At 35.8% G+C, this 13,107-nt stretch overlaps 1 protein-coding gene across 3 annotated transcripts in view; it reads right to left on the reverse strand.

Annotated features, from left to right (window-relative positions):
• Positions 1-59: 59 nt before the first annotated feature.
• CFAP69 (cilia and flagella associated protein 69) overlaps positions 60-13,107 on the reverse strand; it is a gene marked incomplete at both ends in the record, with an annotated part of 69,593 nt that continues 56,545 nt past the window's right edge. For 2 of the 3 annotated variants that reach the window (XM_079711777.1, XM_079711776.1), the window contains 8 exons: positions 60-230; positions 728-832; positions 2,130-2,216; positions 3,930-4,127; positions 5,320-5,396; positions 6,403-6,540; positions 7,536-7,728; positions 10,338-10,419. In XM_079711777.1, coding sequence (XP_079567903.1) covers positions 60-230; positions 728-832; positions 2,130-2,216; positions 3,930-4,127; positions 5,320-5,396; positions 6,403-6,540; positions 7,536-7,728; positions 10,338-10,419 — 1,051 coding nt within the window. The remainder of the gene's footprint in view (positions 231-727; positions 833-2,129; positions 2,217-3,929; positions 4,128-5,319; positions 5,397-6,402; positions 6,541-7,535; positions 7,729-10,337; positions 10,420-13,107) is intronic. The other variant, XM_079711778.1, reaches the window with a different exon arrangement.

Consider the following 13,107-nt stretch of genomic DNA (forward strand, 5'->3'; position numbering starts at 1 on the left):
ACAGATATTTAACTAGAAAATTATAAGCAGAATTTATTTCAAAAAGTCTCCAGAGTATTTTATGTGGGAACGCTCTTCTCTGGCTCATTCACAGTTTTTACTGCTTTTACTCTCTGTAAGGCTCCTCCTCGAATAGGAAGTTTTTTAAGAGCAATATCGGTATCAGCCAGAGGTCCTCCCACTAATCGGGCAGGAGTGCTTTCCACTGTTACTACCCCACCAGAGGGCACCTAAAAAAAGCAAAAGTAAATATTTATGAGTCCATTTACAAAATTTTTCACTAAGAGGAAAACCCATTCATCCTTCAGCTAACTTTGGAAGAGACACAAAATGTACATAGTAACTAGGAGACAGCATGGACTAATGGAAAAATAAGGGCTTTGGAGCCTTTGCAATCAGGGCCAAATTATGTCCAGAATAGGACACCAGGAACACTGGAATATGGCATGGATCTATTTGCCAGGGAAAGGAGGAACTGCACACTTTCTGTCAAAGAGATGTAGAGATATATTTTGACTAGTGTTTATAGCAGTTTCTTGGGAATCCTGGAGGGCTGGGTCTGGTCTAAACCAGAACTAGGCAAGGGTAGAGATAAATATGCCTTAACTATTTGATATTTGAACAGCAAAAAGAAAAAATATGAGACAAAACCCCAAAGAAATAACATTCTTTGGGGATTAAATTTAATATCTACTAAGAAAAGTTATGGAGAAAAAAAAAATCTTACTGTTGTGTTAAGGCCTTTAATATCTGTCCGGTGAAATATTGCATTTGGTGGATGCTCACTGTATCTAGAGGATTCTATACCTTTCTCTTGAAGTCTTTTTGCTTTCTGAAGATTTTTAAATTAGAAAGAAAATAAATTAATTGCTATTAAAGCATTACTATGGTACTTACAGTGAAGTATACAAAATATATTTAATTGTGTCTGTTTTATGCTTTATTAGTTAGCACTAGCATTTACTCATTTACTCAGTTAGGCTAAGAAAATAGTTATTAACAAGTTATATACTTTGTACATTGCAGAAAACACCTGAAAATGTTACTGAGATTTCCATAGGTACTGGTAATATATGACCAAGGGATAAAGCAGGTCCTAAGGAAATCAGGTTCAATTTTTTGTGCATAATTGAATAAGCTCCTAAATTTACAATAGATGATACATGTTTTCAAATTATTTTGCATAAATTAAATGCTAATTCAGTACACTTAAATGTTTCAAGCATTCAGAATAGTGCAAACTATATAATTTGCTGCAGTTATAGTCAAGCTCAATAGTTGAGGCACTAGAACAGGCTAAATTCGAGGTAACAAATTATCTGCATGGAGGGGGCTGATTTTAAAGTTGGGAAGAACTTTTAGTGACAAAGGGGAGACATGGTACCTTGAATAAGCTTGTTCTTAATTTTGGTTTCGCTATTTTTATATGATTCCACTATTTTCGTGGGCTAATATAACATTTAACAATTTCATATCTAGAGGAAGAATTGTAACATTATATAAAAGTGTATCCCAAGTATTAATGGAAAAGTTGGAAAAAAAGTAATGAGATTTTGGAAATCTATGCTGCTTCTTACATACTTCAAGTGAAGAATTAGCATTATAAACTGTTTAGATTAGTTTCTAGTTTATTGCTGAAGCAGGTTATCACGTTTTCCCAAAGGGGTGTTTATCCCAAATTCCCACTTAAACTTTAATATAATGTTTCTTTTGGTGGTCACAGAGGGGAAGCATCCTTGAAGGAGAGAGTAATATGGACAGTTGTTTTTTGTGTCCTTCACTCTGCTTCTTACAGAATGGATCAGTAAATAAGAAGGCTCAGAATGGAAAGTAGGAGCACATTTCTCCTGCTTATTCCTGGCTAACTCTCATCTCTTTTATGCAAACCAGGAACACCATCCTTGCTTCACTCCCTCCCACTGCTAAGCCAAATGAAACTCAAAGTGGTATCTTCTGTAACTGTGAAAAATGCAAAGTTTCAGTTAACGCCCTAAACTGCAAATGAGGATCAATAGTGTTGGTATTCCACAGAAAGATCAACAGAAAAAGGTGAATGAATAGTTATCCCTGAAAAAGTCTGTCAGAGTTGACTGTTTGTTGTAGATATTGTAATATTTTTAAAATCCTACCTTTAAAGTTTTAACATTTGATGTTCTAGCCAAGAAATTTTCCCATGATTTATTAGCCAATTCTCTTTGCTTGTGTGTGGCTTGTACCTGAAATGAGAAAGATAAGAGTTCCAGTTTCTATGAAAGGATACCAAAGGGCTTGAATGCTTGTATTTTGAAGGAAGACCTAGTTTTTGCCAATGTAAATTTTAAGGTCAACTAGCAAAAGGGTTAGAGTTTAACAACTTAAAAAACCAAAGTCTTAAAATGGAAAAAAACTCCTTCCCTCACTATGTGGCCAAGGTTTGAACTGCTTCCCATGAAACGTAATGCAAAACTGTTGCTATAAAAATACAAAATATGAAAATAACAATAATCCTTCTCAGCAAGACTGATTGTTTCACATGATTATCACTTGTGAAGACAGAGTATAACCCAAAACAAGCTACATAAATGACCCAAGAGCAAATTCACAGGAGAAAATAAAGAGTTTTCTGCTGCCACTGATAATAGTTTAGGCAAGATTATATTGGTAAAACTGCTTCTAATTTACACCTTCAGCAAGACAGCAATTTTGTGAGAGTGCTGAGTTTGTTGTGGTGATGCAGTCTAGGGAGGTAACTACTGACAAAGGACAAAGACTATGGTTCCCAACAGGCTCTCCACTAAATATATATATAATCCAAGGACACATGCCCTTGGTTGGTATATAATAGACTATTAAGTTTAAATTATGAAGCTAAGAGTATTTAATTAAACAACTGCTAAAAAATAAACTGGGTCAGGGCCATGATAACAAATCAACGATAACCAACAAATCAGCAATAGCTAGCCCACACAGCAGAATCCTGCCAATTCAATAGAACTAATGAGGAGCAGAACTTCTAACGGGGTACACCACTTAAAAGCAAATGAATGGGTTAAAGGTCAGCATCCTTGCAATAAAAATTCTTCCTAAACAAAACTTTTAAGCAGGGAGTTATCTAAGAATTTATAGGTGGATGCTAAGTTCCACTAGACTGAAGATGTAGACATTTAATAGTAGATGTAAAAAGATCAGGCAATAGAAAACACTTTGGAAATCACCTTAAAGTGTTTTAAATACTTAATTTTATTCATAAAAGATCACCAAGCAGAAGTGGAGAATCTATATCATCTTTGTATCTGTGGACAAGTTCACTTAAATAGTCACTTAACCTATTTGCTCAAAAACTTCTGATGTGTTGTTTCTTACCTGTGTAAAGCTTTGGGAAAATGGCTTATGTTTTCCTGACAGGCTTTTTCTGATTAGCTAAAGTCAGAGACCAGATTTGTAGAGTGCTCACAGTATATGTTTTGGCACTGAGGTGAGGAGAGGCTTGTCGGTGTGCCTATGATTGGCATGCTAGTAAGGGCCTATCACAGAGTGAGGGACGAGGGCCAACTTTCTCAATGAGGTTACACATATAGTCACAGAGATACACCATTTGTCAGAATTTGCTAAGTGTATACATTTAAATAGACCACAATTTTTGGAACTCTGTTTGACCTTTCAAAAAATGGAAATGTCTCAGGTGTCTACCTTTTAAAATGTAAGCCTGTAGAAATCAAATTATAATGCCATAAAGCAGCACTGAGTATAGCAATTGAATTTCAAGCTATTAACTCCATGTTTTCTTTAAAAACTATACAAAGACACTGAAAGTAACTATAAAAGAAAATTACAAGGTAACTCTAAGTGCTGAAGCATTCACAAGTAAGGCAAATATAACTTATGGATAACTTCAACTAGTTTATACATTGAAATTATTTTCTTGTGCCTCAATGGCATGTGTGGCTTACTTTTGTATATACTTTTTGTTCGTTTTGCACATCTTGGCGTGCTTGGCTTTCAATCATCTCGCTTTGCAGAGAAGCAACCATCTCTCCAATATTTTCTGATGCTGTTATAATAGATTCCAAAATTTTTTTGTCTGTAGTGACTGGTCTTAACTTTTCTAATTTTATTTCTTCATATATTTCATTCCATATTTCTCCAATCTGTTATAGCAAAGTTTAAAAGAGTTTTAAAAAGTTAAAGTAACCAAAAATAAATAATATAATTTTACGTAACCTAAAATTTATTTGGGTGATCGTTCCAAAATTAACACTTAACTGAACCAGCTTTTCCTAACTTACTCCTTGGGAATAAGTTAAGTGCATTGAGAATGATTTGGGGCAACAGTTACATTTGAGTATTCAGAAGTAATTTACCTAATGTTTTTCAATGATAGGTACTCACGGGTAAGGTTCCACTACCTAAGTGTAGTTTATTGCTATCATCACTGCCCTCTCCTTTATAGACACTGTTTTCACAGCTGCACAAGTTGTTGCTTTAGTCTCATCCTCCTGAAGTACAGATGCTTTCCTTCTTAAAGCCCTGTTTGAAGGCTAGGTCAAGCTGAATTTGTAGAACAATGAACATGGGGATTCCCAGGACTCTAGTACCCAGCCACCCTGAGAAATAGGGCCTTGTCCCTCACTTTCCAGCTAAGGTAATACTTGAATCTAAAACTCTTAACATGTTGGTTTCATCATGCTGTAGCTCCATCTCATATTCTGGGTTATCTGGAAATTACTGTGCTTGATTATGTTTAAATTTAGAGAAAAAACATACATCCAGAATACGGATAAAATTCAGCCTTGTTTTCCCTTTTTATAGAGGTTTATTCATTTACAGCATTCAAATACATAGTACTAATACTAGTAGAAGAGAATGTTTACTTGGAAAGACTTTCCTAAAATTTCAAAGGCATTTATTTACCAAAAAGTATATAACCAGCAAAGTAAGCAGCTCTTTAATTGATATTTGATCATCATACAATGTAATGATAAAATAATACTTTAATAAGTATAAATCATTTATTTTAATAAGTAATAATTCATTCAATTCTAGCTCTTAATACCCTAGCTCTTAATACCCTCTAAAGAGAAGAAATTTTATTTTAAAGATTCTGTTAGGCTTCTATGTCAGTAACTTCCATCTTCTTTTATAAACTAATAGTTGGATGAAATCTTATCCCATGGAAAATACCCAATCAGTTAATTGTATGTTCTTTGAATAGTATCAGATGTAAAATGAAAAATAAAAACTACACAGTACATGGATGATTGCTCACAAATAAAAATAGATCTTTCCCAACTGATGTTTTGCCATACTAGATTTTAATAACAAGGTTAAGAAGGTACTCACTTTAAAATCAAGGTATCTATGTATGATACAGAGGGTAACAAAATCTTCAGCAGATAAGCCAGGTAAATTTTCAAAATCTAAATGAAGTTTATAAAGAGAGATTTACTTTAACAGAGCAAGTGATTCCAAAAGGCATATATTTATCATAAAAACAAATGCAAATGATTGCTTTTGATTTCATCCTGATTTATGAAAAAGTTACTTCTGTGAGCTTCTTTTTTTTTTTTTTTTTTTCTGTACGCGGGCGTCTCACTGCTGTGGCCTCTCCCGCTGCGGAGCACATGCTCCCGACGTGCAGGCCCAGCGGCCATGGCTCACGGCCCCAGCCGCTCCATGGCATGTGGGATCTTCCCGGACCGGGGCACGAACTGGCGTCCCCTGCATCGGCAGGCAGACTCTCAACCACTGCGCCACCAGGGAAGCCCTTAATAAGGTTGTTTTTTTTTTTTTTTGGTACGCGGGCCTCTCCAGTTGTGGAGCACAGGCTCCGGACGCGCAGGCTCAGCGGCCATGGCTCACGGGCCTAGCCGCTCCGCGGCATGTGTGATCTTCCCGGACCGGGGCACGAACCCGTGTCCCCTGCATCGGCAGGCGGACTCTCAACCACTGCGCCACCAGGGAAGCCCTAACTTCTGTGAGCTTCTGGCTTCCTCCTACAACAAACAGCTGCCAGGTCATCCTTATCTAGTCATTAGAAGAGGAGTACTTTCTGTGCTGTGGTCAGACCATGATATTGTACTTTCACAATCTGAAGAGTGAGGACTTTTTCTTTAATAAGAAGCAAGGTCAAGTCCTCAGGTGATTCAGAATTCTAGTGTTTAAGCCTAACCATCTAAAACTAACTGCCTTTAATCCTGGCTGCACTCTGGAATTACCTGGGGAGCTTAAAAAATACTGATGCCTGGCCCCAAACCCAGGGCTTAAGGGTGTAGCCTGCGTATTGGGATAACAATGGAATATGCATTTATCTGTATAAAGGGACTTTTGTTCATCATATATGAAAAATGGACTCCAAAGCGAAATCAATTTACAACACTCAGCAAAAAAGAGAGGCTCTTGTGAATTTGATGAGTAACTTCTTACCTAGTTTGCCCAACACAGCATAAATTTTTGCTCTGATATTCTCAGCAACATCCATAACTGCAATGGTTGGGCAGTTAGCAGGCAGTGGTGTGATTTTTTGCTCTTCTTGAAAACTAGTAAATAGAGGTTTCTTTGTATCTAATCATTGGATATCATGAAAATATAGAAAGGACAGATAAAAACTGTAAATTAATACTTAATTTTAAGATTTTAGTCTAGACATCATAAAATATATAAAAATACTGTAAGAGTACAATACTGCCTGATACATGGTTACTCCTTTAAAAGCATAAATAATCAATAATTTCTTCCCCATTCTGTTGCAAAACTTAAAGCTTTCATTTTTAACTATTTATGTAAAATATAAAAATTTCACAAAATAACTTTTTTAAAAGTGAAACTTTCACATAAAAAACTTTTTTAATTTTGAGATCCAGAAATTGAACACTGTCAGTTTAACAATGATGTAATCTTCTATTTGCTTTTGGTTTCTATATATTATGCTATAAATATAAAAACTATTTTATGATGTTATAGATCAAAAGTTAGAAACAATAAAAATGGATTGAAGATAGAAATCATCTGAAGTTAAAGGGGAAGTATTTTCACTTAAAAATAAACAATACTAACAGATGAAACTATAATAAGAATTATAAGAGGTTTAGAAAATATAATGTAGCATTATAAAATACATAAATGAAATATAAATTCTGGTACTATTAACTTCATTAATTTAGAGTCTAGTAATTAAAATTTATGAACATTTGATTTATTTTTATTTAAAAGTGTCTTCTTTCATATAAAAAGTAAACTGTATAAATATGAATCAACAGAAATGTACAAAATACAATAAAAATTGTTCTCAAGCACTCAACTTTTTATTGATAAATGAAATATTACTGAATATACTTACAAAAGCAGGTAACTCAAAGAAAGTTCTTTAAGAAGTACTATTAAGTTTTTTATTTTCAATTTAAAGAATATAATCAAATACCATTTCCTGAAAATATTCTACAAAAATATGAACTTGCTACTAATTTATTTAGTATGGTGTAAGTCCCCATACTTTCCTAAGATTGCTTTTTAAAAATATGGATCTAATTGCTTCTACAAACAATTATAAATACACTTACCAATGATCTTCCCATGTCTATCACGTTTTACTCCTAGTTCTTTTTCTTCCTTTCTCCACAATTTAATTAAAAGACTAGCAGCTGTCTGATCCTTCTTCCCTCGCCAAGCATTGACATGAGCCACAGTTTTGGGATTATCACAAAATTCAACCATTATTCCAAGTATTAGATTACAGAATTTTTTTTGGTTCAACTTTTGCAAGGAAACAGAAAAAGAAAAATGTTGCAATTAACATTTAGAATTATTGTCTTAAAAAAGAAAGGAGAAACATTTGTATTAATCAGTAGGTTTCTTCTAAATGACTGCCTTATAAAATTAAGACTCTAAGTATGATTTGTGACCATCTCCTATTAAAATAAATACCATTGTAATGAGTCAATTTTCAAACATTAGGGATTCTTAAAAAATAGAAAGAAAAAGATTCAATATAATTCTGATGTAGTCATAAACATATGTCATGAACAAAAATGTAATTGATTTAGCTGAGTAGGAAAAAGAGAGACTGTCAAAATAAGTGAAAATGTTCATTTTTAAGTGGAGCAAGGTAAGTGGTACTATGCATAGGACTCTGTAATTATAGGATCTTTCCAGTTTACCTGCTTAATTAAAGTTTGTAAAGTTGTCTCATCCTAGCTATAACCTCATTGTTACTAAGAGACCAACAGATGGTAACTCCAAGTGGCAGTCACATGTGAAAATAAATCAAAATGAGGTATAATTTTGTATTTTGAAACTCAGCATCCATAAAAGAGTATTAAGAAAAGCACTTAAGAAAAATAATCTTATTAAGCATATTTCCTGTTTTCCTACAAACAGTTTTCAGCAAACCAAAATTTAGGTATAGAGAAGTCCAACCAGAGCAATGGCCTCCACACAGTAATGGTTTCTGTGTGAAATATTTTTGGTTGATTAACTCCTACAGTATAGTGCTAATAGAATATAGCAAAGGAAACATGTAACCTGTTGTCTGAATTGCAAACATTATCAGTTTCCTCTTTCATTAAATTAAGGGTGATAATATTACCTGTTTTAGAGAGTTATTATGATTAGTTATATGAGACTGCCTGTCACATAGTAAACTCTCAATGATATTTAACCTTTACTAGCAATTACCATTTCACACTGATTAAGTATTTTAGCAGATTGTATTAAGCAGAATCCTCAATCAAATGAGTTTTTTACTCCGATACTTCACTTTCAGGAGAAAGAGGCAAATGTCAAGGGTTGAAGTTTATACAGGAACTTCATTAAAGAAGATTTGTAATTTGTAGTTAACTTGGTTGGTTTAATCCATATTAAGTGCAATCTAATAATTACATTCATAACAATAGAAAACACAACAAAAATATCTGTCAGGAACTATTCTAACTAATGCATGTATATGTGTACACACACACACATAATCACTCACATAATCCTTCCACCAATGCATGAGGTAGATAATGTTATCTCTGTTTTATAGATGAAGAAATTGGTAGCAGAGATGTTAAATAATTTTTCAGAGTTACACAGCTAACAACTATTAGAGGCCTCAGTCAGACTGATTCCAACCTGTGCTCACAACCACTGTGTTATATGGCCTCTCCTACCAGCCTTCATGCCTTTCCATCCAAGAAACCCTGATGGTGAAGGAGAGTGGACACAAGTAAGAAATGTCTTTTATGTCTTCTATATAATATTAAAATAAAATATAATTATTTAATATGTACATGCATAATATCATTCCTCGCTTCCAAATCTTAAGTAGAAGCAAGATACCAGGACGATATGCCAAATTAATGTTGTAGCTTTGAGAATCCCTGACAATGACCATGTGCCTCTGGGCATACTTGTAGGTTAGTCAGAGAAACACGGTGAGCTGTATGTCATTTAGGACTACATACGTCCTTCTGTATTATGTTCAATTTTCTGAACTTTCAAAGGGTTTCTGGTTATGACTCATTGAAGGTGGGTTATTTTTATTATTATCATTATTATTTACTTGTTTTTTGTTTGTAGTGTTTTATATCTAATGAGTTCACTCTCATCTCTAGTGTAAACTAATTTTCTTTCAGAGTTAAAAGGACACAGATAACTTTAGTATCTTTGCTAAGTCAAATTAGGTTTGTCATTCTGTTAATAAAATCAAGAATGGTGGCAATCATAGGCAGTGACATAGCTAGAACTCTGCATGAGAATATCTCCCAAAGTTTTACTGAAACAAAAGTATACTGTTTCTTTCATATCATTTTAACTATGGACCCACTTAGAATTGAGGCTAGTGGGGGATTACTGTAAGGAACTTTGCCATTTTTCTCAGCTGCCTTCCTGGAAGGCTTAATATGCTCACTTCTGCTCATTCTGTAAAACAGTGCATTGACACACTAGTTTCTTCACATTACCTACAAACTATACACAGTTTTTAAAAAATGCTGGTCTCTACTCCTTTGTCTAAGGTGACCCTTTTAATACTAAGAGAAGAAGCTAGAAGTTATTAATAAATGAGTATTGATTTTTAAATAATCTAGCTGTTTCTTTAAAGTTTCATGGGGAAAAACAAAACAAGACAGAACAAATTCTCTGCTGTCATGTGTTTGGGAACACTGACCTAAGTAAACTGGTTTCTTCACTGGAGGAATTTTCAGACTCTACTATGCCAATGCATACTATGAAACTCCAGGAGGGATTTTTGTTTAAAACAAACATTTGAACACTATTTGAGGGCACATTTAATCACAGAGTAGTGTTCTGTGATACTCAGTTTGGAAAGAGTTAATAAAGACATTTATTTTTTGTTTCACAATTGTTATAATCATACTTACTGCCATTAAATCCAAAAGGAGAAAAATGCCTTCCTTTTCAAGAAAGTAATCCTCTGAGGGGTAACATCCCAAAATGCAGCACCTTAAGTAAAAAGAAAGTTAATTTATTTAACAAGCCTTTATTCTTCAATTCAATTTGTGAGTTTATTTCTATTAAAAAATCTTTTCAAAGAATATTTTTTCTTTATTTCCTTAAATCAAGTAGTTAATTTCTTTGCTTAAAAAATTGAACTTTGGGGCTTCCCTGGTGGTGCAGTGGTTGAGAGTCCGCCTGCCGATGCAGGGGACATGGGTTCGTGTCCCGGTCCGGGAGGATCCCACATGCTGTGGAGCAGCTGGGCCCGTGAGCCATGGCTGCTGAGCCTGCGCGTCCGGAGCCTGTGCTCCGCAACGGGAGGGGCCACAGCAGTGAGAGGCCTGCGTACCGCAAAAAAAAAAAACAAACAAACAAAAAATTGAACTTTGAAGAGACTTTGTCAGTGTAGTTTAATTTCAACTATTTAAACACTAATATCATTTAATTATTTTTCATAACTGCCTATTTCTTTTCTGTAGATGCAATATTCTCCTCTGCTTTCCTGATATTAATTATTCTTAAAGGTCTCCTCTGTTGCTCTATTAACTTTTTCTTCAAGCTTTATTCACTTACTGTCTATCTTTCACAGTGCTGGCATGCCGGAAACATTTGTTGTTTTTAATTACATCCTTTCTTTGCCTATGATATTATTTGCTGAAGTGCCTGCTGCTTAGGCCTGTGCAGCTCATATGGAGTGAGGGACTGAAGTTGCTGTCAGGGCTACTTTCACTGTTTTCCTGGGTGGGGTATGGATATGGGTTGAACAGTCTGGTGTTGGTGTTGGTGTTGGTAAACAGAGCCTAATCTCCCTCTAGCCCTCCCAGGCCTTGCAAGCCTGCTGGGGTCAAACTGTATACCCTTCCTATTTAACTTGGTATCTATCTATCTATCATTCAATAATAATGTGATAATTATTTAACGTTGATCCCTCTTCAAAAAAAAAAAGAGACCCTGTTTCTGCTGGCTGTTTTGTGATGGTGGTTGTGTGAGGGTCGGTGCATAAAGGCCATCAGCTTGGCCCCTCTCACTCAGGTGCTTCCAGGTTTTACCATCTCTGGGTATGAATCACACTTTTTTTATTCCCACTTTTGAAGTAGTACTCTCTGATGCCTATCATGGGCTGCCTTTTGCCTCTTTAATTCATAACAATTACAATAAGAGAAAAAAATAGAACATCCTTCTCTGTTCAGAAATTAAATAATATACTTCTAAAATTCACAAAGATTGAAAAGAAAATCACACTGAAAATTAGAAAATAGTTTAAACATAATGATAATACAAATAGAACATACGGAAACTCGGCTGGAGCTAAAACCATTATTACAGGAGAATTTACAGCCTTAGATGGATATATTAGAACAGAAGAAAGGTTGAAAATCAATGATCCTGGCATCTATCTCAAGAAATAGAAACGGGTGAGATTGGTTCAAGGTGGCAGAGTAGAAGGACGTGCTCTCACTCCCTCTTGCGAGAACACTGGAATAACAACTAACTGCTGAACAGTCATTGACAGGAAGACACTGGAACTCACCAAAAAAGATACCCCACATCCAAAGACAAAGGAGAAGCCACAATGAGATGGTAGGAGGGGTGCAATCACAATAAAACCAAATCCCATAACTGCTGGGTGGGTGACCCACAAAGTGGAGAACACTTATTCCACAGAAGTCCACACACTGGAGTGAAGGTTTTGAGCCCCACGTCAGGCTTCCGAAACTGGGGGCTGAGAAAAGGGAGGACGAATTCCTAGAGAATCAGACTTTGAAGGCTAGCAGGATTTGACTGCAGGACTTTGACAGGACTGGGGGAAACAGAGACTCCATTCTTGGAGGACACACACAAAGTAGTTTGCACATCGGGACCCAGGGGAAGGAGCAGTGACTCCATAGAAACTGAACCAGACCTACCTGCTACTGCTGTGGGGTCTCCTGCAGAGATGGGGGTGGGTCTGTCTCACCGTGAGGACAAGGACACTGGCAGCAGAAGTTCTGGGAAGTACTCCTTGGTGTGAGCCCTCCCATAGTCCACCACTAGCCCCACCAAAGAGCCTGGGTAGGCTCCAGTGTTGGGTTGCCTCAGGCCAAACAACCAACAGGGAGGGGACCCAGCCCCACCCTTTCAGCAGACAAGCGGATTAAAGTTTTACTGAGCTCTGCCCACCAGAGCAAAAGCCAGCTCTACCCACCACCAGTCCCTCCCATCAGAAAACTTGCACAAGCCTCTTAGATAGCCTCATCCACCAGAGGGCAGACAGAAGAAGCAAGAACTACAATCCTGCAGCCTGTGAAACAAAAACCACATTCATAGAAAGACAGACAAGATGAAAAGGCAGAGGGCTATGTATCAGATGAAGGTACAAGATGAAACCCCAGAAAAACAACTAAATGAAGTGGAGATAGGCAACCTTTCAGAAAAAGAATTCAGAATAATGATAGTGAAGATGATCCAGGACCTTGGAAAAAGAATACAGACAAAGATCGAGAAGATGCAAGAAATGTATAACAAAGACCTAGAAGAATTAAAGAACAAACAAACAGAGATGAACAATACAATAAACGAAGACTACACTAGAAGGAATCAATAGCAGAATAACTGAGGCAGAAGAACAGATAACTGACCTGGAAGACAGAATGGTGGAATTCACTGCTGTGGAACAGAATAAAGAAAAAAGAATGAAAAGAAATGAAGAAAGCA

This window comes from Hyperoodon ampullatus (genome assembly GCF_949752795.1).
Source record: "Hyperoodon ampullatus genome assembly, chromosome: 9".
NCBI classification, from domain to species: Eukaryota; Metazoa; Chordata; class Mammalia; order Artiodactyla; family Ziphiidae; genus Hyperoodon; species Hyperoodon ampullatus.